We start from the raw sequence: 27,264 nt of genomic DNA, 5'->3' as shown, positions 1-27,264 counted from the left end.
ACATTGGACAGTGTTTACCATGGAGCTTTGAGGTTTATCACTGGTATGAAGGCCCTCACTCATCATTGTGAACTGTATAATCGGGTTGGATGGTCATCCTTATTAATACGGAGACTTCAACATTGGCATATTTTTATATACAAGGCAATATTAGGTCTCCTTCCATCCTACCTCCTGACATATATAAGTGAAAAAGGTACTGGGTCTTATAACCTTCGTTCCCAGGATTATTTCCTTTTAACTGTCCCAAAGGTTAGAACTGAGTTAGGAAAAAAGGCTTTTCAGTTTACTGCTCCTTCAACATGGAACAAGTTGCAAGAATCTATGAAACTAACTAAGTTGGTTTCACTGGCCGCTTTTAAAAAGATGTTATTTGACTCACAGGCAGCCACATCTGGCTGTGGATGTTTTAATTGATGTGTAAAGATTCTGGTTGACTTTGAGGGATTTAGTTTTTTCTTTATTTTTTATTTTCTGTGTTTCTGTGTATTTTGTATTTGCGTGTACTGTATGTGTGGTTGTACTGCTGCCTGCCTTGGCCAGGACACTCTTGAAAAAGAAATTTTTAATCTCAATGAGTCTCTTCCTGGTTAAATAAAGGTAAAATAAAAATAAAAATAAAAAACTACCAGATGAAGATCAATAAAACACTCCCAGGAGGTTCACAACAAGATTACAATTTGCCCGGGATATGTTGTGCTGTTGGCGGCAGGGGTGCCGCTAGCAATTTTGGGCCCTATGAAAGAATATGAGGTCGGGCCCCCACCATACCCATTTCTCACCAAACATACAATCCAACCTACTGTAGCTATTCAAAATCTTTGTCTGTAATTTAATAATACAGAACTATTTCTTTTGCTATTGTTTTGACCACAATTAACAGTATTTATAGATACTTACAATGTCTGCAGCTAAGATAATTTATTGTGCAATGTAAATGTAATTGAAAAATACATTACATTAATCAAATAATCAGAGAAAATGCAACATTATTAAACATAGATTAAAGATAATTGTGACCATGCCTGTGAAAACCCAGCTGAAGTATTTCTTTGTGATTTACTGTTTTCTACATAAAATCATCCTACATAATGTAAAGAACATTTTGTGAAAATATGAACTTGATATCTTTAATGTTGACTGAGTAATGTCATGTCAGCGATTGAAATCATAGTGAAATTAATGCTTGAAATTAAACTGTGATGCTTTTATCTCATAATAAGATTTGAGGCTTTAGTCTGATTTTCAGAGACCGTCTCAGTGACATACTGTATACTTGAGCTGTTACACACATCAATGACGTAACATTTAAAAATGGTGAACAACAACAATGCATCTTTTCTATACAGTTACCTTATGCCTCAAATAAGACTGCGTCAAAAATGCTTGATCAAAGCTTGTATTATAATTATTAGCATTATTTATAAGGTGAAGAACAGGTTTCACACACCAGCAGCTACACTAAAGCAAAAATAACAACAGATCATTAACGTGAACTCGAGAAAACAGCTAAACTCTTAACGTAAATGATTCTTCAGACTGTTTATTAATCAGCAGGACTCTAAAATGAAATGAAGGACAACTGTAGATAAACGTCTCCATCTCTCTAACAAACTACAACAACTATAACAGATTACGACAGATTGATTTCTTAAACCTGTTGCAAGGTGAGAAGCTTTAATATACATTAATGGACTAGTTTAGCCTTAGTTGCATTTCAGTTTTATCACAATCAACTCGATTCTCAAGTGCCTAAAAATCCTTCCTTGGCATATTGCGTTACAAAACATTGGAGTGTGTAACCGCTAGCATTTCTAGTTTATGTTAGTTAGGTTATACGGGCTACGTTAATTAAAACAGCTTATAAGGGCTGACTTCACGTTAGAATCATAACATAAAACAGGGAACGTAAATCACTTTGTGTTTTTTTAAACTGAGGTGAACAGAGCGAAGACTTTACAGTGGAAAGAAAACTGCATTGTATTGCTCCAGCGTCACATTGTGTAAACTGCATTTATAGTAAGGAAGTGCACATATGCAGATATCATAGAAATTAGCATTAAATACACACACCTTGTTCTCTTCTGAAGTTCACGCGCACTGTGAGACCGTGGATTAAAGAAGGTGCTAAAACGCAAAGTAAAGACGGGGCGGAGATAAGAGGGCTCAGCTTAAGGGGATTGTGTGTGCGGCACAGTCCTTGGCTGAGGCCCCAAAAAATTCATGGGCATTTAGAATCATCCCCCCCCCTTAAGGCGCCCCTGGTTGCCGGTAACAACAGTCGTTAGAGGAACCCCGAACTACACTTGTATTCAATTCCAAAGGAGTTAAATCAGCGGAATAAAGGATTGCCTTCAATCAGAAGTGACCACTAAGATAACATAAATGCTTGCCTAATATTAATGAATTGTAACATATAAGTTACAGCTGTCACTTATACTTACAAGCCTATAGTAATGGATTCATATGCCCTAAAACACTTTTTTCCTAAACTTTTCACTTTACACAGAACCTTTTTATATACATTTATATATGCCAATGGACATTTTGACTTAATTTTGAGCGTATGTGACCATCAAAGTCTGAAAGATCACAGTTCTGCATGTGCACGTTTGTTCCCGCTGAGATGTTATGGACAGCAGACTTTCTTTTGTGTCCCAGCAACTTATTTTCAGGAGCAGATTAACCATATGGGCAAACTGGGCGAGTGCCAAGGAGCACCAAAGTCTTTTGGGCACCAACTGAAACCAGCAATAAAAATTATTTTATAAAATTACAAAAGTACTTGCTCTTTAAGACGTAAGTTGTTCATCTAATAAGTAAGCGTGACGTGCACAACAGCTTTTTGGAAAATGATCGGCAGCAGCTAAGTGGCATAGCCAAAAAAAGTACATTAAGCCACTTTACAAAAAATCCCACAAATATGCAGTTTTTTTCACGCTGGTGCCGAGCAGTCTGTTAGCAGCACTAACGATGACGCAAATTTATGCTCTGTTGAGTAATCAATTACTGACAGAGACACCACTGATCAAATAAACAGAAGTGCACCTGATGAGACGAAGCATCCAGAAACAATCAACCAACAGCTAGACTTAAGCTCCTACACCCAGACTGAGGTGGACGATGAAACGGACAATCAATAGTTTGCTGTTCCTGGTGATCTGGTCTTGTGGGGGTTCATCAAAGAAAAAGTGAGGGAAGAGTTTACAACGTGGAGCTGCAGTCTATCAGAATCAGGCTGCCAAATATCCAGCATCTGTATGAGATTGTGGAATGGGGGAAGAACACGTTCTCTTACATATTAATTATTACAGTCTCGTCTCCAAAACAACGACATTGTTCGTAAGGGATGGATACTGTACTCCCCGACAACTGGATTGGTTTATTGCTATTCATGCAAACTTTTCTCGTCACAAAATCATACATTTATTACAGGCTTCTGTGACTGAAAACATCCTGAGAGGATATCTGACCACGAAAAGAGTGCAGATCACTGATGTAACATGCTTGCTTTAATAAACAGAGCAAAACAAATATCGAGGCAAAGACCAGACCTCTCCCATGTTGATCAGTTGACATTTATCTTTAGATTTGTTAATGCTGACGGAAGAGAAGTTAAAAAGATTCCTTGGACTTGAGCCCATCCATAGTCACACAGGTGCAAGCCTTGCTGAGTGTCTACTAAAAATGGTGCAAGACTTGGGGTTAGACATGTCAAATTGTCAACTACAATGCGATTAGAAAAACGCTTGCAAAAATTGCTGCAGATTGTAATGAAACAGCAGACACAAGACGTGATGCTGCCGCACTCGCTGGTAAGATAAATAATCTGGAAACGATGATAATGACTACACTGTGGAACCGGGTGTTAAACAGATTTAAGGCAACAAGCGTTCATCTGCAAAAAGGCAACATGGTCTTATCCACTGCTGTTGAACTATTGCAGTCATTACACTTTTATGTTGACACTACGAGAGCAGTTTGCTGAGGTAGATGAATCTGCTCGTGCTTTTAGTGTTACTCAGACTTACCAATATGATGTTTGCTGCAAATGAAAGAGAAAGCAGTTTGTAGATGAGTCATCTGATGAAGATGAAGTATTATTTACTGATGTAAGTCAGAGATTTAAGGTCGAGGCATATTATGTCATTTTGGACAGACTAAAATCATTCCTGGCCAAACGTATTGATGTTACAAAGAGGTCTATGATCTTTTTGGTGTTCTCTTTTGTAAGGACTGTACAGAAAGTGAATTGCGTATAAGGGCTGATAAACTGTCATCACTTATCCAGTGGACCTAAATAAAACTTTGCCTGATGAACTGATTCAGTTGAGACATTTTATCAAAGACAAGACCTCACCTGCAGAGCTGCTGTAAATTGTTGATGAGAATGAACTAAAGACAACATTTCCTAATGTTTTTGTTGCACTTATACTGTATTTAACTTTGTCAGTATCTAACTGTGAAGGAGAGAGGTCTTTATCTACTCTAAAGCGAGTGAAAAATGAACTTAAGACAACAATGACACAGAAACGTCTTTCTGCACTTTCTCTGCTTGTCATTGAATCTGAACTGGTTAGGGACATAGATTTTGAAGACATCATTTGCCAGTTTGTTTGGTCAAAATCCAGAAAAGTGCAATTGTAAATTGTTTGAGAATTTGTGCATAATATCACTGCAATTGTTTTGTTTGTGTTGTTCAGTACAAGCAATGTAGCATTACACCACTGAATAGTTGCACATTAACTACAGATGTTGTTATATGTCAGGTTAAAGAGTTGTTTTTGTGTTACAAAAGTGACATGTTTATATTGATAGTTTCCTTGTGAAATGTAATAATTGCTCATTCTTACAAAATCTTTTAAATTATTAAGTGGATTCTTGCATGATCATTTGTGAGGTGGGTCGAGGGCACCACAAGGTCTTAATACACCACTGCTTATTTTAAGGACTACAAAACAATACATTGTATTACATTTTGATATTGCTTCACCAGATCCACCAGAGACATCAGGTGCGCCAAGCAGGTTTCACGAGGACTTTTCATGTGTGTATCGTAATGAAAATAATGCATTATATCTTACCATTAAACTTCATAAATATAGTAGAGATAATGTTTTTATGTGTACTCAGAAGATGTGATTCACTGTTAACTGTGGGGTGCAGGGCTGTTATGGTAACAGAATACAGCATGTTATGAGAGGGATTGTTTATTCACGTTAGTAAATTAAAGCCAAAAATATTCACCAAGTTGTTTACTCTATTTATAATGACAGATATTATATTTTATTTATTTTTATGAGACATTTTTCATTTCTGGAAATATTTAATACAGAATATGACAAATAATGCAGAATCACAAAAATTCAACATTTTGTTGATTTTGCGCTCTTCTGCGATCGCGAACAACTGTAGGGACTGACTGGCAGCCGACATCTAACTCCAGATTGTAAAATCAGTATTTTGTCTCTGTTAAGTCCTCAATTAAACTAATAAATGTGACCATTTAGTGCATTAGATATGTGTTCACTGCCAAGACGGACACAAATATGGTGGCGGTCGTGGCAGAAGTGACGTCTTTGGTACCCATGAATTGCTTAATTAACCATGAACATACCTGATAGCTTTTTGTAGATGAATTCTGGTGAGCACGTCAACGCAATTTAACACCAAAGTGCACCTGTTCCTATTAAAAACAGCTTTTAATTGCTCTTCTCCACATAGATTCATGTTAAGAATGTTGTCCCACCTAAGTTTTGATTCCTACTTAAACAAATGAAGTAATATAACCACACTTACAAAAAAAGCCACACAATAATCCCGTAAAGCTGCTGTCTGTCCATCCTGACTAGACCACAAAGCCAGTTCAGAAGTTCAGCTGCCGCCAGCCAATAATTTCCTAAGCCAAATTGAGCTGATAAAGTTTGGCTGAGCCGGCTAGAATTATTTGCATCAAATAATTATTCTATCACATAGAGACATACACACACAAAATATATAAACCAATACACGTCATCAAGCCTGGTTTATTTAAGTTAACTGAGCATTACATTCACAAGCCATACGCACATTACAACAATTTACGATTAACTAAGAATAAACTTTATAATTGTTAATATTTTGAAATAAGACAGTCTTGATGACGTATGCAGCGTAAAAATGCGACCTCCGGAGGCTGCAGTCTTCAGATTGAGAAACGGCCAGAGACTCACAGTTAAAATTGCTACAGAAGAAGCGATGCATTTTTTTTCTCGCACTGATCTAAATGGCGGAAAGAAGCAAGCAAGGTCATTTTGATCTCACTTCTCACATACTTTCCTAATTCCTACTTAATTTTTTTTTACTTAGACCTACCCAGACTTTTGTTAAATCTTCAGGGCACGGTTGCACAAACCTGAATCAAAGATTGATGTTATGAACCAAATATTCTGGAACGGAGAGATTTATAGCACTGAACGTGATATAACTGCAGTAACAAATCATCATTTCCACATTGCTAATTCACAACGCATGTTTCAGTGTACATTGAAGTGAAATGTGCAAAACTTTGTCCAAAATAATACTGATAACAGTGTGTGTTTATAATACAGTTTTTCTCAGTCTCATTTTCTCATTACCTGGAAAGATTGAGATCTAGTTAATCAGTATAACATATACATCTGTAGACATGTAGTGGCAGCTTCAGCCATTTGCAGCTATGAAAAGTTTGGCTGCAGCAGTCATTTAGGTTTTGGCTGAGCCGGCTAGCCAGCCAATAACTTCATCAGCCAGCCATTATTCTCAAAACAAATGGCTTCGGGCTCTAATCCTGACAGACAATTTAAGCAGAATCACAGAAAATAAACAGATGCACTCTGAGCAATTAAAGGAAAGTTTACACACACATGACTTGTATTAACAAAGTCTGCTTCATTTGGAAATATTGCCTTGTGTATGTGAACTGAACCAACATTTTAGCCATTTAACCCCCAGTTTCAAAACAAAGCAATCGATCTACAGGTCTGAAAACACCCTAAGATTAACTTTTATGATCCACTTTCAATGTTGACTAGTGTCTATAACTCCATTACAGATGTTATGATCTCTATATAGTCTCACTATAATCTATATGTGATTTCTGTCTGAACATCAGATCACAATCTTACTTCGGTAACACTTTACAATAATGGTACATGAATAATCATGTACTAATACATAAATTAATAATCCCTTTACTATGAACTAATGATGAGTTAAGCTATGTACGAATCAATAACTAACCATAACTATGTCATGAGTCATATGAATTCATGCATGAATTACAGCCACCTTAACTACACATTAATACATGTTTGTTAGTTAATGCATTAATTAACACTTTGCGTAACCCAAATCAAACATGCTCTCTAGAAGACCGTAAATAACTTGTTTATGCAAAATGTTTAAGTTTGTAATGCAAAACTGTTTACATTTGCTCCTGCAGCTGAGCTACAAACTTATAATTGAATGGCACTGGATTTCTTGCAATATTTACAGTTAACCTTAATCATTAAATGTACAATTATGCATTCATAATTAAAATGAGTTATTCCACTGCTGCCATTAAGAGTGACAGAAGCTATTCTTTATCTATTTAAATCAGTGTTAGCCTACAGATAATGATTAGTGTGTGAACTGGCTTGTCTTATTATCAAAATGCACGTACAGTATCTGTCTTGTGTTCTTGTTCTTCTTTTAAGCCATTATTGCCCCTTCCAAATGCCTGCACAATTTTCTCCTCTGCTCCTCTCCTTTACAAACCACCAAAAATTAGGATTTAGATGAGCTGAATATGTATAGAATGTGTACTTGATAACTTTTTAACAATGTACCCCTCCAAGAAATGTCATTACCTACACAATAATACAGTAACAAATCATTAATTTACGTTAGTTTATTATAAGTTAATGATGAGTTATTAATGATGTGCCCCTTAAAGTAAAGTCATGACCTAAACATACTTAACAAATCATTAATTCATGTTAGTTTATTATAAGTTAATGATGAGTTATTAATGATGTGCCCCTTAAAGTAAAGTCATGACCTAAACATACTTAACAAATCATTAATTCATGTTAGTTTATTATAAGTTAATGATGAGTTATTAATGATGTGCCCCTTAAAGTAAAGTCATGACCTAATCATACTTAACAAATCATGAATTTATGTTAGTTTATAAGTAGTCTGTTTCTCAGTTTGCTGCGGCAGAGGGAGAAAATGTTTGATGGGTGGGTCTCTTAAAATCTGCGTGCCAGATTAACAGATAATTTTTTTAACTTAATTTGGGGAGAATAAAATGACTCTGTTCTGTCAATTCAAGTTCAAATGACGTTATTCAATCTAACCGTATTAGAATGGCTGAAACAGAAGGCTACATCCTCCGGAGGTCGGATATAAAGGCTGCATACGTCATTAAGCCTGGTTAATTTCATGAACATTACATTCGCAAGGCCTAAGCATATTACAACAATTTACGATTAACTATTTAAGCATTTATTTAGCTAAACCGCCCGTGGCTTACCTACTGGTTCTGAAACATAGGACCCAGAAGCAAAAAATTCAACACTGCTTTATTGAAAATCAACTTAAACAGTCCAGTCGGGCCGTCGAGTCCCGATCTACCAACAGCGAGATAACATCAGTGTTAAATAAAGTTAAATAAGTTCATAATACATAACTTAAACGAGGCTTTCTTTACCACAGTGATCCACGCGTTCTTACTCCACATGCATCTGCTACCGAGTGCACCCTAATTTGCGCGCTTTGTTCAAACCCGCCCCTTCCGCTCTAGATAACAGCAGCGATTGGTGGATGGAAAGCAAGACATTACCGTAATAAACCATATAATGTCAAAAAAGCATTATAGGAGCAATTCAAAATTTTTTATATTCCCAATGGTTGGAGAGTTGCGGTCGAATCAAAGCGCTTTCCATGGATATGATTGGTTGGGCAAGCTGTCAATCTACCCGTAGATCCGCCACTGGCTGAACGCTGATCCTGATGCAATGAGAATAATGAAATAAATATTGTTTAAAATAACATCAAGATGATATCACAGAGGTTCTCATTTTAATGGGTTAATAAACTGGTATGATTTGGCGGTTTGATGGTCTCTATATGAACACTATACATTTGCCATTGTGACTTTGGTTAACGCGTTTGTCATTTCTGAGAAATGGTCAGAGTGATTTTAACTGGAATATTTTGACAGCGCAAAAAGCAGCAGACTACGGAGGCGGAGCCCCAACGAGCGCGCCGCCTGTTAGGCTTTAAAGCAGGGGTCTTCAACCTTTTGTGAGCAAGGGCTACCACAATGGAGTTATCTGGAGGGCTACTTTTTGATATTGTCTACTTAAAACCTTTCTGTTTTACTTGTTAATTTTATTTTATTTTATTTTATTTTACTTATTGATGTTTTAGTATTGTTTAAAAATAAACCAGGTCAAATACAAAAAATCTGTAATGAATACATATTACAATTGAGACAATTAATAGAATATGCTTTGGTGGGGCACCTCACAGACGTTGTTGGAGACCGCTGCTCTAAAGTTTACATTCACCTTTCTTTGATTTTACATCAACATTGACAAGCACCTAAGCAAAAAAGGGAACAATTATTTTACATAATAAAATACTTTAACAACCTTCTATCTTGGTATGGTGAGCATATGCATTTTAAAAATATATTGTGCATATAAAATTATTAGTTTAACATTTTATGCATCTTTATTTGACCTCAAAGCATCAGACCCCATGTTGAGAACCATTGTTCTAAAGCATGTTTGATTTTGGTTACCCAAAGTGTTAATTAATGCATTAACTAACAAACATGTATTAATGTGTAGTTAAGGAGGCGGTTATTCATGCATGAATTTATATGACTCATGACATAGTTATGGTTAGTTACTGATTAGTACATAGCTTAACTCATCATTAGTTCATAGTAAAGTGATTATTAATTTATGTATTAGTACATGATTATTCATGTACCATTATTGTAAAGTGTTACCCTTACTTCAGTATCTCCAGTTTATAGTCAGGATTCTTCAGTACATCAGAGATCAGCTTCACTCCTGAATCTCTTAGTTTATTATCAAACAGATTCAGTTCTCTCAGGTGTGATGGGTTTGATCTCAGAGCTAAAGTCAGAGCAACACAACCTTCATCTGTGATATTACAACTCCACAACCTGTGGAGAACAGAGACTTTATGTGAATTATCCAAAACTACAAACACAAATCTCTAAGCTCCATCTCTTCATGTAATGTTCCTCTTTCAATCCCTCAGTAACTGGGACACTGTGTGTTTAAATGTCAAATAAATCCATCACACAGCTGACTATAAGTGTTAGATGTCCTAAGCCACATGAACATTTCTTCATAAATCTGTATTGAGTTCATGACTCACACTGAATACTAGGGGTGGAACAATAAATGTATTCGTTTCGAACCGAATCGGTACGGGGGTCACGGTTCGGTGCATGAATTTAAACGGAGAATACACGGTATGAAAATACAGTTTTTTACAATCACTTTGCTACTATTTTCAGAACATTGATGTCATTTTTCACAACTCTAGATACAAAACTCAAAACGGTTATCACTTGTAACACAGGCTGTCTAGTGTTCAAAACATTGCATTGTGCATTCACATCTTTAAAGACATCTTGCACTTGCACAATCATTGTTTCAAAACACAAATTTACTGTGAAATACCATGGAAACATAACTATAGATCACCCACACACAAGCAACTGATAGTTTCACTAAGTCATTGTTTGTACAATCATTAAGTATTGTAGAACAAAATTGGTGATACAGATTTCATTATGGTACATGTAGAGCAAATACATATCTGTAAAAGTTCTGCAGTAGTAGAGAGAATACGACAGACACATTGGAATCATTGAACAAAGTTTGTAATGTATTGATGAAAACACTACAGTACAATCACAACATAGGTCACATCATTTCACAATCTGCACTCAATCATCAGTAACAAGTTGGCAGAATTGGACAAGCAATTACAAGGGCCTGCATCTATACAGTACAGTGATAATTGGTTCATGCTCCATGCTTATTGGTTACAATGAACCTCATTATCTTGAAACTTTCATGATTTTCAGTAAACATGGAAGATTCTTTGTCTGTTTCCATACAACTATTACGAATAATGCAACAGTTACTTATCATTTTGGGCAGTTGTATTGATTGATAGTTAGATCATTGTAAGAAAATGAATAGACACTTATTTGAAATGTGATGTGTGAATAGCCTTTTGAAACAGTAGTACTTTGATGTTAAGTTGTGTCATATTGAACATGTGATTTTGGTTGAATGAACAAATGATCCAAGTTTTATGTGTATTGTATCCAAGCAATTGAGAAAAGAGTTAAGAGTTTTGAAAAATGTGCATTTTGATCATTGGTTGTGAGTTTTGTGTCTAGAGTTGTGAAAAATGACATCAATGTTCTGAAAATAGTAGCAAAGTGATTGTAAAAAACTGTAAAAAACTTGCGTGCAAAATAATTAATGTAATGCAGAACTACTGTTAGATAGGCGGGTTCTTTATGGACAGCTAATCTGTTGCCCCGCTTTAGCTCTGAAGCTCTGATTGGCGTCGATGCACCCGAGCTCCGCCTATGTATGCGCTCTATCAGAGCCCGTCTACATTCTCTGGCACTCTGCATTTTTTTGTCACGTCGACGCCGGTCCAGTCAGTTAGTGAGCAGCGATAGCGAGGATGGCAAATGGTGTTCCACAAGAGTTAGGCGCTCCGCCAGCCTCTTTAAGATCGCAAGTTTGGCAAAACTTCAGTTTTCCAGTCAGTTACAATAGTACAGGCGAGAGAGTGGTGGAAAAGACGAGGACTGTGCGTCGGCGTTGTTCAGCAGTTGTTAGGTATGTGAGTGGAAATACATCTAATCAGGGCTTTCAAGTCTCACGCATTCACCTTGACATACGCATATTACTCACGCTGAGAAGTAGGAGATAAATTGTCCTGCTATATACAACAGACATACGCAGGGCAGTTCTGTCGAGTTCAGCTGCTTTCAGTTTTTTAAGCGTGCTCAACTTTACGCAGCGCCATCAGCGTCAGAGTACAGCGAGAAATCTTGCGGAGGAGGCTTATTTCAAATCGCTCTCGCGTTACTCTGACGTCATCCACTTGTCGTTTCTTGCAGCGCCTCGTGAAGTCGTACACACCTATTAATTCATCCTACAAGCCTATGTTTTTGTTCTTTTAGTACATTGATATGAAATAAAAACACTTGTAATACATTTGAACCCATATTTGTATGAAAGATGAGTACAAGATTACTTAAAGTGGTATACATTTTTGAAATACGAGATAGTATGTTAAATGCATTTCAGTTCATCTCAAAATAACACTGATAAGGACACCTATGTTTTTAAGATTAGCTTAAGTACTAAAAAAAATGCATTCTTCATTTTGTTTTGCTTTTCCCTCCATTGTACCGAAAGTGAATCGAACCGTGGCGCCTGAACCGAGGTACGAACCGAACCGGGACTTCTGTGTACCGTTCCACCCCTACTGAATACTTGATCTTATTTCCTCAAGTGTTTGTGTTCATAATGGACAAGATATTGTCTGACTCTCAGCTAACAGAGAAAAGTTCTAAGAACGTTCCGTGAAAGTTCCCAAAAACGTTCTGCCAACATAAAAAGTGTTCAGTTTTCTTGATGTTATAAGAATGTTTCTGGGTTGTCTGAACGTTAGAGGAATGTTAGATTCTACCATTTTCAAACGTTATGTCAATGTCATGTTTTAATGTTCACACAATGTTTAAAACAACAACTGTTTTATAGACTTATTTGCTTGTTATGTAAATGATAGAGTAGGACTGGACAATATTTCAATATCAATATATCTCGCAGTAGGCCTATAATATTTTTCGATAAGGGTGATATGGTTTCTAAACACATTTCCGATATTTCGATACATTACGGCGTCCTGTGGCCGTTCACGTCACATGTAAAAACGCATGTTAAACACAGGTCAAGGGGCTACTTCCCTCTTAAACGTGTGGTGTCTTGTAGTTAAAGGACAAGTTCGGTATTTTACACTTTTGATAGGTACATCCGACCTATCAAATTTCAGGCCTATTTCGAACCTCCCATTTTTAACTAAAGTTTTAGATAAAGTAGTACTGGAGCAGCTCCAAAGCTTCCTGGGAGAATACAATATTGGCGATGTATTTCAGTCGGGCTTCAGGAAATTCCACTCTACTGAAACAGCTCTTTTAAAAGTGTTAAATGACATCTTCCTAGCCACTGACTCTGGCGATCCGGTAGTGTTGATACTCCTAGACCTAAGTGCTGCCTTCGACACAGTAGATCATAATGTTCTGCTGTCTCGCTTAGAACATATAGTAGGCATCAGAGGCTCAGCGCTACAGTGGTTTCAGTCATATTTGACAAACAGGAGTTTCTCAGTCAACATTGGGAAAGTTCGATCCTCACCTGTACCTTTGACATGTGGGATTCCTCAGGGCTCCACATTAGCACCACTGTTATTTTCTCTATACATGATCCCTCTTAGTACCATCTTTCGGAAATATGGTTTAAATTATCATTGTTATGCAGATGATACACAAATATATTTTCCACTCAAACACAAGAACGGAGTGCAGCAGATGGTTGCCTGCCTTCAAGATGTAAAGGCTTGGATGTCTCGGAATTTTTTAAGTTTGAATGAGAGTAAAACTGAGGTCATAGTGTTTACCCCTTCTGATGCACATGGTGCAAATAATGTAAATCTTGATGCTCTCACACAGTATGTTAAGCCTAGGGTGAAAAACCTGGGCGTGATGTTGGACAGTGCACTAAAGCTGGACAGACAGGTGAACCAGGTTGTTAAGTCCAGCTTTTATCAGTTGCGAACCGTGATGAAAATGAAACCCTTTCTTACTTTCACAAATTTTGAAAGAGTGATACATTGTTTTATCACTACGAGGCTTGATTACTGCAATTCATTATATTTGGGGATTAGTCAGTCTTCCATCAATCGCCTTCAAATGGTTCAGAATGCCGCTGCAAGGGCCCTGACAGGAGTTCGGAAACGGGACCATATAACCCATGTCCTTCAGTCACTCCATTGGTTACCAGTGCACTATAGGATCCATTTTAAAACATTGCTGCTACTTTTTAAGTCTTTAAATGGAATAGCACCTCAATATCTCTCTGAGCTAGTGACAGTCCATCAACCAACGAGAGCCCTCAGATCGGCCAACGAGAGGCTCTTAGTGGTCCCTAGGTCAAGGCTGAAGACTAGAGGAGATCGGGCTTTCTCTATAGCGGCACCTAGACTCTGGAACAGCCTGCCCACTGTGATCAGAACTGCACCCACACTTCCTATTTTTAAATCTAAGCTAAAAACCTATTTATTTGAGTTGGCGTACGCTACATGATTTTTGACCTCATTGTCTTAGTAATGTTTTATGTGATTTATGCGTATGTTTTATAACTTCAATTTCTTGTAATGTTTTTATCTGTTCTTAACTGTGATACTATGGTTTTATGTCGTCCTTTACTGGTCTTTTTGCTTTGTTTTGTTCTGTACTGTACAGCACATTGGGCAACGACAGTTGTGTTTAATTGTGCTTTATAAATAAATTGATAAATTGATATTAAAGCCCTGTTTTCAGATTGTTTATGATGAAATAGAAAGGTTTTGACAGAAACTTTGACATATGATGCTGTTTATTGTATTACCCCCCACCTCTACAATGGCTGTATAAGTGCACTGGAACAATCCTTCCTAAAATGCATTAAACTTTCGTTTACAAAGACGTGAAACTCACCGAGTGGTCAGGGGTGTTCACTGATATGCTCACACAAAAATCACTGCAAAAGATGCTTTCCAACAGCTGTTTTAGCATTTGTTGTAAACTTGTGGACCTATTTGCCTCACACCCGTATATTCTTCCATTGAGAGCTTGAATAATAGACACTCCAGGCAAGTTGGTGGCAATAATCCACCTTTGCCAATTGCAAGAATAGAAACGTTTCCGGCGGCGGAGTAATACTGTACCTCACAGCACAACACATCTGATACAAGTCAATGGAGTTGGACAAAGACTACAATAAAACACCTGTTGGAAAGCATCTTTTGCAGCGATTTTTGTTTGAGCATATCAGTGAACACCCCTGACCACTCGCTGAGTTTCACGTCTTTGTAAACGAAAGTTTAATGCATTTAGGATGGATTGTTTCAGTGCACCTATACACCCATTGTAGAGGTGGGAGGTGAAACACAAACACACGAAAATTCTCGGGCCAGCATCATATGTCCAAATTTCAGTCAAAACCGTTCTATTTCATCATAAACAATCTGAAAACAGGCCTTTAACTGTAAAACACAGAACTTGTCCTTTAAGCAACTATGAGCCGCAATCTCCGGGACGACAAGCAAATAGAATGCGGATTTAAATTCGCTCATCTGTACCTCGTGTCAAATCATATCATTGACACCACCATGCGATCAATTAATCTATTCGGGACTTTGGAGTGTTTGCTCAGAGAAGAGCTGTCAGTCACTCAGAAGTACGAGAAGGAGGTGTGGGGTTAGTTCAAGTCAAGTCACAGCTTCCAATGACGACATCATATAGAGAAGGAGAACAGGAGATGTAATAAACACAAACTAAATTACTGGTGAGAAAAAATAGGCTTAAGCCGTAAAGTGCCAAGGTTAGAAAAGAATAAAGATGAGGAGAAAAGATACAAGTATGTATGCTGCTGTGTCATCTGGTTATGAGTTATATGTATAATATAATTAAATGTCTAGTATCAAATCACTGATTCTTGAAACTTTGGCAAAAACATGTCCCACTAAGAAAAGTGCTAATTCTGTTGGAAATTAAAATTATTTTCATGAAGAAAAAGAATCAATGTTATAATCAGGGAGTCCTTTGCACATATGTAAGGTTCTTTTATAGGTTTATTTTTTATTAATTTAATGATTATATGCTGGCCCATTGCCTACAAAATCAGCTGTCCTCGGTTAAGAGATAATCATTTGTCTTTTTTAATCAAGTTGAAAAGTAATAATTGAATTGAATAATATATTTACCACATGAAAGAGTACATTGTAATATGTATTAAAACAACAAACAGTGAGTTTTGAACAATATTTACTATTATTTTGTGATTGCTCCACATGTGTCCCACATATTCGTCACCACCGTCAGATATTTATAAAAAGCAATAAAATCAGACAACTACAGGGTCAACTGCATTCCTGAGGACCCCTTTTTCAAACCTTCAGCTCTACTGCATGCTTCAAGATCACTCAAGCTCCTGTATGTTTGATATTTTCTCTTAAACTTCTTCATATTTTTGGACACTGCTACTGTGACAACCATAACATGTCAACACCGTCATCTTTGTATAAAAAGTATTAGATTAGATTATGAAATAAATGTATAATTTTTCACTATCTAGCTTGCTAAGCAATTACAAGTAGATCAGTAATTTTTATTTTTTTTACAGTATGTAACATTAAATACTACAATAATTTTAGGGTCACGTTGAGTTATATTTTCTCCACATATTACTATAATAGCAAATTGAACAAAACTATAGACTAACACAGATGGAACTATGAAAGTCAATACTATGACTGAATAAATCCATAATATATCAAAACAGAAACACAACCCGGTGGCCCAAGTTTTTTTCAAAGGTTTGTTTTTGGTTCAGACATCCATTGCAGGCATTCTTGGCAGTTTTTTCTGAGGCTTTTTTAATATGCATACCGTTATCATATTTATACCGTACCGCCCGAAATGAAGAAGTATACAGCGATAAAAATTTTGTCCATATCGTCCAGCCATATGATAGAGAAACATTGCATTTTATTATTTTAAAATTTATAGGGGTGGTTTCCCAGACAGGGATTAGACTAGTCCTAGACTAAAGTAAATGTAATAGCTGTCCAAACTGAAAACAACTTGCAAAGACATATTTTAAAATACATCAATGCCATTTGTTTTGCCTTAAAATGCACACAAGTAATGTTTTTAGTAAGGTGTGTTTGTTAAAACAATTTATATTTCATAATTAAACTAAGGCCTAGTCCTGGTTTAAGCTAATCCCTATCTGTGAAACCACCCCATAAAACATTATTTCTGAATGTTCTGTAAAATATTGCTGTAGAAAACACAATTCACTTATTAGGTTTAGATGTTGATGATTTGTGTCATTTAAAGTCACCATGGTGTTGATTAGTGTTTGTTTTAGTTAGACTCTTGACCCTTGACTTTTTGTTTGCTAGTTATTCCCTGGTTGTGTTAACTTTGTATATAAAGCACATTTGTTATGTTAATGTAAAGTTAGTGTAATTCTGTAGCAGTTGGTATATAAGTTGTTGTTTTAAACATTGTGTGAAAATTAAAACATGAAATTGTCATAACGTTTGAAAATGGTAGAATGTAACATTCATCTAACGCTCAGACAACACAGAAACGTTCTTAGAACGTCAAGAAAACTTGACACTTTTTATATTGGCAGAACATTGGGAACTTTTTTCAGATTGACTGCTGATTTATGTACAACATTAAGAAAATTACTTTTGTTAGAAAAGATTCTTCCAAAGTAAGAGTTCAAAATAAAACCATAAAATAATTAAATTAATTGTATTAAAGCAACACAATTGCACTGTTGCGCTTTTCAACCTCATGTGGGAGCCGTAAGCCAATCTAACATGGAAAACTACATAGTGTTGCTTTAATATGTAAACAGTCATGTGATTGTTGTTAGTTTTACTTACTGTAGTTTTTTGGTTTCTTTAATCACAAGCTGCAGTCTCACAAGAACTTCATCTGCTGTATTTTTATCTCCAATAAATGGTTTTAGTTTAAGTTCATCCAAATGCTGCTCAGACGTCAACAACACAAAAACTAAAGCTGCCCACTGTGAAGAGGAGAGTTTGGTCTTTCCTACTGATGAAGATCTCACATAACGTTGAATCTCCTGCAGCAGTGAATCATCACCCAGTTCATTCAGACAGTGAATCAGATTGATGGATTTCTCTGTAGACAGATTCTCATTCATCTTCTCTTTAATGTACTCAACAGTTTTCTCTTTCTTGTAGGAGCATCTTCTCATCTGTGTCAGTAGATCCTGTAAGAGAATCTGATTGGACTCCAGTGAAAGACCCAGAAGAAAACGCAGGAAAAGATCCAGATGTCCATTCTTACTCTGTAAAGATTCATCTACAGCTCGCTGATGTAACTCAGATAACGAATCCTGTTCTGATGATAACCATTTCAATTTGTGCGGAAATTCTGAAAAATGACCTTGTGTAGTACTTTGATCAAACACATGTCTGTTGTTGTTTGTTAAGGAGATGTGAGCATAAAGAGCTGCTAGATGTTCCTGGATGCTGAGATGAACAAAGCAGTAAACTTTCCCCTGATACAAACCAAACTCCTCTCTGAAGATCTGAGTACACAATCCTGAGTACACTGATGCTTCTGCTACATCAATGTCACACTCTCTCAGGTCTTCATCATAGAAGATCAGATTGCCTTTCACAAGCTGCTCAAAAGCCAGTTTCCCCAGTTTGAAGATCATCTCTTCATCTTTCTTCTCATAGTCCTTCTGATGTTTGATGTTTGTCTGAATGATCAGGAAGTGTGTGTACATTTGAGTGAGAGTCTTGGGGATCTCTCTTCTCTCTGCTTTACTCAACATTCTCTCTAGAACAGTGACTGAAATCCAGCAGAAGACTGGGATGTGACACATGATGTAGAGACTCCTGGATGACTTCAGGTGTGAGATGATTTGATCAGACAGACTCTTATCACTGATTCTCTTCCTGAAGTATTCCTCCTTCTGTGGATCAGTGAATCCTCGTACCTCTGTGACTCGATCAACACACTCAGAGGGGATGAGATCAGCTGCTGCTGGTCTGGAGGTGATCCAGATGAGAGCAGAGGGAAACAGATTCCCCTTGATGAGGTTTGTCAGCATCACGTCCACTGAGCTTGATTCACTTACATCACACAACCTCACACTGCTGTGAAAATCCAGAGACAGACGACACTCATCCAAACCATCAAAGATGAACAACACTTTATATTCATCACTGAAGATTTTCATTTCTTTTGTTTGTGGGAAGAAAAGATGAAGAAGATCTAAAAGACTGAGTGTTTTGTTCTTCATCAAATTGATCTCTCTGAAAGGAAGTGGAAATATGAGGTGGACGTCCTGATTCTCTTTCTCTTCAGCCCAGTCCAGAATGAACTTCTGTACAGAGACTGTTTTTCCAATGCCAGCGACTCCCTTTGTCAGCACACTTCTGATGTGTTTGTCTTGTTCAGGTAAAGGTTTAAAGATGTCATTACATTTGATTGGTGTCTCCTCTGTTGTTGTTCTTCTGGATTGTGTCTCAATCTGTCTCACTTCATGTTCATTACTGATCTCTCCACTTTCACTCTCTGTGATGTAGAGCTCTGTGTAGATCTCATTCAGTAGTGTTGGGTTTTCTCACTTGATGTTCCCTCACACAAACGCTCAAACTTCTTCCTCAGATTTGATCTGAATGTGTTCAGGACTTTAGTAAGCTGACAGTGATAACTGAAACAGATTATTACATAAATTAAAATATTACATTTTAGATATATCGACCGATATATCTGTTTACAATATTTTCCCTGATATTTAAGCATTTTCCCATTATTGGATATCAGTTTTGTAATTTTGGATTAACCGATTTATACTGTTTTGAGAATGACGCACTGGACAAGCATCTGAGGAGAGGAGACAACAACAATACCGTGCACAGCAAATATGATGACGGCGTCATACGACTTCATTAAAAGTAGTTTGAGTATACTTACTTTGCTTTAATTAATTAACTTTATTTAACATAACAGACATTGAGTGCGTTTACATGCACAGTCTTACGCTGATTATGCTTAATAAACTGATAACACGTGGGGTCATGTAAATGCGTAAAACGGTTTTCTTTAATCGGGGAAAGCCCATAAACGGCGTAAGCAAAAACCGATCGGCACAGGTAGTTTTTTGCATATTACGCTGATTTTGCGTGGCATGTAAACACCTTAACCGGCTTTCTCACGGTTTTGTCCATGTGTGCATGTCTCCGCGTATGAAAGATAAACGTCACGCGCGAAAGTAAGCGCAAAGTAACGCATAAAAGTCTCCGCTCGACTAAAGCAGTTGGCAGAGAAACTGTTAAAATAGCAGCTCATGTTACATTTACAGGTTCTGCAGACACGAGAACAGATACAACAGTACAGCTTAAGACAGATATGCCGTTGACTTTTTGAACGACTGTAGGTACTATAGGTGGTGACGTCACTGCCTGCGAGAAAACTGATAATTCTTCAATTTCCTTGTAAACGCAGTTGTCTGCATAGCCGGCTTATTGATTTGCATGTAAACGCATGAAAACAGATAATTTGTGAGTAAATCCATAGATAAATAGCGTGTTGTCAACAGCCATTTGATAATCTATAATAACAAAATAATAATTATTCTGACATAAAATACCAGTAAAGAAATTCAATAAAACATAAGATGTTTTGTTTGTTACTTTCCTGACAATGTATTATTCCAGTGATATTATTCAGTATATTAATATTATTCATCATATCACTCTATTATTCAGACAACTATGACTGTTATTATTATAAGGGTTTGTTCAGTTTAATAGTGTTGAAGTATACAATAGAAGTATAACAGTAAATAAAAATCGGTTCAGCTCAGCATATCGGTTATTAAACACACATAAACATACAAATAATTGGTATCGGTTTTAAAAAATCTGTATTGGTCGATCTCTAATAAATTTACATAGTCATGATGAAAACAATGTAAGTTAAAATCATATTTATCTACAAATTAAGATTAATGTAGACACATGCTCAATTGTCATGAAAGAAACATTATTCTAATATTATATTGTAATAAATAAAAAAATACTTTGATTTTACCTGAATCTATGATAATGTCCTTTTTTGGACTGTTGAACATTTTTAGTTTGATCACTTACAGATACTTTGATCTGATCTGATCCAGACAACATTATTGACCTTAAACAAAAGACAAACAGACATAATCAGACATTGATATGACAATTTTTACAGTGTAATCCATTAATATCATACTATGTTTTTGTTTTACACTGTAAAATAATCTGTAGAAATTACTGTTGCTGGCAGCTGGTTGCCAATAACTTATCGTAGATTTAAATGTATTTTATTTACTGGCAACATTTTGTTCAAAGTTAAATGAACATTAAACATTTACAAGTCTTTGTCTTTTCCGAGAAAAACTAAAACAGCATCAAGCAAAGCTTTTTGGGAAACAAAATCTAAAGCAAAAAAAAAAAAAGGTTGATGAGGATTTCTGGCTTCCAGAATGCATGAGGCTGTTATTGTATAGTTTTATTCTGTAAAGACAAAGACTTGTTAATATTTAATATTTATTTAACTTTGAACAAACTCTTGCCAGTAAATAACATCAATTTATATATATGGTAAGTTACTGGCAAACAGCTGCAAGTAACACTGTAATTTCTACTGAATATTTTTTACAGTGTACTTGAACTTTACTATTATTACTATAATTTATGGCAACTCGTCACTAGTCAATAATGTAAAATAGTAAGCTCAATTGACTTGCGTAACAGATTAAACTTGCATGCAGCTTTTTTATCATGTAGTCAATGTTTTTGAACAAATATTTGAGTATATTATCATATCTTTATCTATACAGAGCTGTTGTACCTCAGACCAGGTGATGTTTCTCTGTCCTGAAATGTTAGTGGTTTATTCATAGACTGATTACTTCTCATGGACACACAGCTGATCTGAGATGAGTCTAATCTCTTCTGCTGTATATGTTTGTCACATCTCTCCAACATTTTTAGAATTCTTTTGCAGTAAGCAATAAGGCAAGTAGATTTATAGCACATTTCATACACAATGACAATCATTTCATATTTTTTTAATTATTCAATAATATTTTTACACAGAAATGTTAAAGAATTTAAAAGATACATAAAAGTCTATTTTAAAATATCTTGCTGATAATAAGACAGTTGTTGTACCTCAGACCAGGTGATGTTTCTCTGTCCTGAAATGTTATTGGTTTATTCATAGACGCATCACTCTTCATTGACAAACAGCTGATCTGAGATGAGTCTGATCTCTTCTGATGGTCTGATCTATAACAAGACATTACACAGTAGATGTTTTCATTCTTAGTTTAATTTGCATCAAGAAAGATATTTACAGCTATTTGATCTAATTACAAAGTAATTGATTGTATAAACATGCAGAATGTTATTTATATTATTGACAATTTTATCACGTTTTTAAATAGGCATATATAACAGAAACTCATATAAAAACTGTGTAATTTGTAATTCATGTGTTTGGGTAAAAATAAACAAGTCATCTTTAATACAGACTTGAATACCTGACTCCTGGAGAATCATCTTCATCTCTGAATATTTGTGAATGAGCCATGAATCATTCTGTCAAATCAGTCTGATCTCCACTGAATGTGATCACCTCCACAGACTCTGAATGAATCTGATTCACCTCCACAGACTCTGAATGAATCTGATTCACCTCCACAGACTCTGAATGAATCTGATTCACCTCCACAGACTCTGAATGAATCTGATTCACCTCCACAGCCTCTAAATGAATCTGATCACGAGTTTAATGAGTTTGTAAATCAGCACAAAGTTTAGGTCTGTGAGTCTCTGCACTGCTTCTGACAAAATCACTGAGCTTTAAATAGTATGCATTAAAAAACAGCAATTTACCAGTGTTAAATGTAGACTCCTGGTGTAGGCACCACACATATACATAAACACAAACAGTGTAGAATTAACACTGGTGAATGAGAATAATCGCATAGCTGGAATTAAATATATTAAATGTAAAAACTAAAAGGTTAATTTTAATATTAACTATAAAATGATTTTTATTAGAAACATTGAGTCAAGTAACAATTATGTGATGCGAAACACTTACTTACCTCCGTCAAAATGTTTCTCCTTAAAGTTAACAAGTACACCTAAATGACGTTCACGGATATATTTAGACACATTAAAACTGGTGTGTAAAATGGCGACATGTAAAAACACAACTGTTTATGACTGACAGCAGTGAAAGAGAGAGAGGTGTGTTCAACAAAAATACCTTCTGTGCTGCTGCTCAGACCGATTGGTGTATGACATCACAGTACCGTGAGAGAGAATCAAAAGCATACAGAGTTATCTGCTCTCGCGATACGTGATGTCAGACATTTTTCGATAAGCGCAATATGAACTAGAACACATCCCTACAGTGAGAGAAGATCGAGTGATCCAGTTTTACTTTCACTTTATTAAATTTTTTAAAATACATCAACAACCTTTATAAACAACTAAAAAAAATCAAAGTTTAATCAGCGATATGTTCACTGTGATTACATGGTTTAAGTTGAGAGAAAGTCAAAAATATTAATATTTAATCATTAATAACGTGAATTCACGTTGATCAAAATATTCGATAAAGATTCAAGTCTTCAAGTACACATTTATTTCTCACTGACTTTAAACAGTTAATACACTTAACATACTGTTTGTTAAGGTTTAAATGATCTTGTTTTGTGTCTGTGCGTAATGGGGTAAAGGTTTTTGAATATCTGGTTCTTTTGCATTACAGTAACAGGTTCAGCCACATTCTTGCAGTCAGATCTCCGCGAAATCAGCAAACGGCTGTGTAGATATATGAGTGCAGTACTGTGCTGATCTCAGTGCAGTCGACAGGTGGCATCATTCACTCATCATCAGCAGATTGGAAAAACGAAGCTTTTTGAAGCTTCGAATCAATTTCTTCTGAAAATGAGTTTACTGTTTCGAAGCGCTCCAAACATAAATATGGCGCCACCTGCTGGTGAAAACATTGTATAAGCAACAAGTTTTCAGTCCAAAAATGTTACAATTGTTAAAAAAATAATTGCAATATTTTTCTAAAACCCGTCCTGTATAACATATCCTCTGGCAACATCAGATGTGTCATTGACAATAAAAGCTGAAGAAAACAATTCAGCCAAAGAAGAAACTAAATGTTAATCAACTCATCTGTGAACAAAGGAAAAGACAAAGCAGATAAATCAGGTAATGGCAAAGAATTAGTTTTAGTTAACACCTCATTATTGTCAGATGTCTGTTCCTAAACACTTTTAGACAAAGCTTGAGTTGTTACAGCCACAGGATCTCCAACAGCAGGGCGTTGAACAAACTCTCCAATTGACAAAACTACAGGAGGTGAAGGTTTACTGGGCCACAACTTATTTCCTGCTAATTTATTCCCCAAAATAAGATGAATATCATCAGTGGGCAAAGTCAGACATAATCCTACTACTACTTCACCACCAAATCAAAGTTAATCCTAATTTTATGAAGAGGAACTGACAAGGTTTATATGCCGATTCCTCAAATTAAAACACTGTCACCAGTGTCAGATGCTGAAGAAAATGACAAAAGGACTCTAAAGTAAAATAATCTATAGCTCCTGTATCACACAGGATTTGTTCTTGAACTTCTTTGTCCTCTAAAGACACTTGACCTTTTATAAAGGGAGAATAAATGGACAAATATCTTTTAAATACACACTTATATGCTTTCAGTATTGTGGCTTTAACAATTCAATAATCCTTACTCTCGTCTTCACTTAAAGCTGAAAAAGCCAGCTGCGCTTTCTCCACTAACATGCATTTCAACATCAAAACTCAGTTTGCTTCAGACCAACCCTGTATTTCAGCAACACGCTCCAGAAGAGCAAAAAAAAAACCATCTTCATTAAACTTGGGAATAAGCTTTACATTTTAATTATCTCCCAAACTACTATCTGTCACGACTCGCTCACACAAAAAGTTAGATCCAAAAGCAGTTTATTAGGGGTGATCCAAAATCATAATCCGTACAGGCAAAAGGTCAATACCCATAAACATAGTCCAAACAATAATCCAAACCACAGACACAGAAGGCGATGTAACATATAACAAGGAATCCACAACATAGACTGAACAGACAGGGCTTAAATACACAAACACTAACAAGGTGAGTGGGAACAGCTGAGTCCAATGATTACTGATGACAGAAGGGATTATGGGAGATGCAGTTCATGACACATGTGACAGTGAAGACAAGAGACATCTGGTGGCTAACTCGGGGAACAACACTAATACATATGACACACACAGAACAGTTTTACACTGTGACACTATCAGTTATCTTACCCTCTTTAATAAGGTTGATCTTAAAATACTCAAGATCCATTTTTGCCTTTTTTTTATTCAAGCTTGTTCTCAGTGTGGTTTAATTTTTTCATGGTTTAATTTGTAACAACAATAATTCCTCCTGTTAAAGCAGACTTTGAAATATTCGAGAGTATCTTTACTCAGCTGTCCATATAAGCTGTGTAAAACGGCTTTAGGTTTCTCACATTATTTAAATAAGATTTACCTTCAAAACATTCTGATAAAATTTGCACTTATTTTAAAAATATCAAAAGCTTAACAAAATAAAGCACAATATAGGATTATTCAACCAAATTGTTTAAATATTTTTCGATCAGGTTAACCTGATGAATAAACAAACTATGGTATTGTTCCCCACCAGAAGCCACCTGTTAGCCGAGCATCACCATTCAGTCCTGGAGTGCAGGAAAAGAAACCAAATCCAGAAAGATGAAGACTCACCTGCCTTTAGGTCAACCGTCTTCACCACCAACAAAATCAATGTCCAGTAAATACAGTAGTTTCTGTCAATTATTTTTCCATGCCGTATATACATCTTAATCCCAGAGTAACCCCTGACTGACAGCTTTAATCCTCAGGTTCAGGATAATGAATACAAGGGTTCACTGGTCCCCCTTATCTTCACTCGCTCACACCAAAAATCAACTGAAAAAATCTGTTGGCATAATCAATAAAACACCTGATTTGTTTAATGTGTTTATTATTTTCAAGAATTAATCTATCAATTTAATCCGAAAGCGAGTCTCTCTCGCCCATTGATCTACCAACCACACAAGTGTATGTCTGAATTTTAATTCTTCACGGAGTTAAAAATGTTAGCCATTGCTGCCTTTGTAATCTCTTTCTTCTGGCTGCTCATTTTTTCTATTGTCTTTTATCTCTACAGGAAAACTGAAGCCATTAACTTGTCTTTAATGTGAAGGAAAAATATTTTAAATCCAACTTTTTATATTAAATGCTTGTTTGTGTGTATATAATAATTAATCAAATTAATGAAGCTGTATTATTATTGCCAACATATTCAATTACTGTGTACTCATTTGTTCAGTCAGACTTCTGGGTTTCTCTTATAAAGTTTGTATGTAAACTTATCTGTATGATAAATTCAGTCTCCAGCTGAAATGGGCCATCTGCATGTGCAGAACGGATCGTGCAGGTGAAACGGATCAGTCGATAAGTACACGATACGTTCTGCACATGTGCATAATAATTGAGGCAGCAAACTGTGATGTTTTCTACTACGTAATTACGCGCATGCGCCGGTTGTTCCTCAATCTACAATTAAAAATGAAATTAATGTGAAAGGTATGTCTTCAGTGTGCATATGAGATCTAATTGTGTTCCAGAAATCAAGAATATTTGTACATGTGTTTATATAAACCTGATCTGTGTCTGGTGTGTTGAGTTTTCTCTTGGTATTTCATCTCTTTCCTCTGTGTGAGATTCCTGCGTGTTCACGAGCGCATCCTTGTTGGCCGCATCATTGCCCTGCAAACAATAATTTTCTTTGTGTAACAGCTGTGTCCACTTACTTTAAATAGATATTAAATAACAGTGTCATTAATGTGTGTCACTGGTGTTTTTTGGTGATTTAACAGAAGTCAAAAACATCCAGATACATTTTTCATTTCTCATGATGTTGTGAAGGAGTTTTTTCTTTACCATGTAGAGGATAATGCCATCATTCATCACTATTATCTGCTATGGACATCCAGGATTTGTTTGTTGCTAAGCTCACCAGTGTGTTTTTCTTTAGTCAGAATGAACCAAATTGTTGATCTGATCACTCTTAATGTTCCTGCTCTCTCTGATGGATTTGTTGTGTTATTGAAATCCACCTTGTGTCTGTATGACTTGTATGGAGATCTCCCTGAATCACATGATTTGAGTTCACAGCCACAGCTTTCAAATGCAGATGTCAATCAACTTCAGA

General features: G+C 36.0%; 1 protein-coding gene and 1 long non-coding RNA gene across 2 annotated transcripts in view; both read right to left on the bottom strand.

The window, feature by feature from the left end:
* The window catches only part of LOC141363167 (uncharacterized), a 43,165-nt gene extending 21,232 nt beyond the window's left edge, over positions 1-21,933 (bottom strand). The window contains exons 1-3 of the mRNA XM_073865746.1: positions 21,858-21,933; positions 17,809-19,528; positions 10,034-10,207 (exon numbers count right to left, since the gene is read on the bottom strand). Of these exons, the coding sequence (XP_073721847.1) occupies positions 10,034-10,207; positions 17,809-19,528; positions 21,858-21,933 (1,970 nt within the window). The remainder of the gene's footprint in view (positions 1-10,033; positions 10,208-17,808; positions 19,529-21,857) is intronic.
* Positions 21,934-22,116: 183 nt separating this feature from the next.
* LOC141363295 (uncharacterized) lies at positions 22,117-24,342 on the bottom strand. Its single transcript, XR_012368860.1, has 3 exons — positions 23,061-24,342; positions 22,491-22,726; positions 22,117-22,236 (listed from the first exon to the last, which is right to left on the bottom strand). It is a non-coding gene; the product is annotated as an uncharacterized lncRNA (long non-coding RNA).
* Positions 24,343-27,264: the final 2,922 nt, after the last annotated feature.

Source organism: Misgurnus anguillicaudatus, unplaced genomic scaffold (genome assembly GCF_027580225.2).
Source record: "Misgurnus anguillicaudatus unplaced genomic scaffold, ASM2758022v2 HiC_scaffold_33, whole genome shotgun sequence".
Classification (NCBI taxonomy): Eukaryota; Metazoa; Chordata; class Actinopteri; order Cypriniformes; family Cobitidae; genus Misgurnus; species Misgurnus anguillicaudatus.
This window is presented reverse-complemented; position numbering and strand designations above follow the sequence as displayed.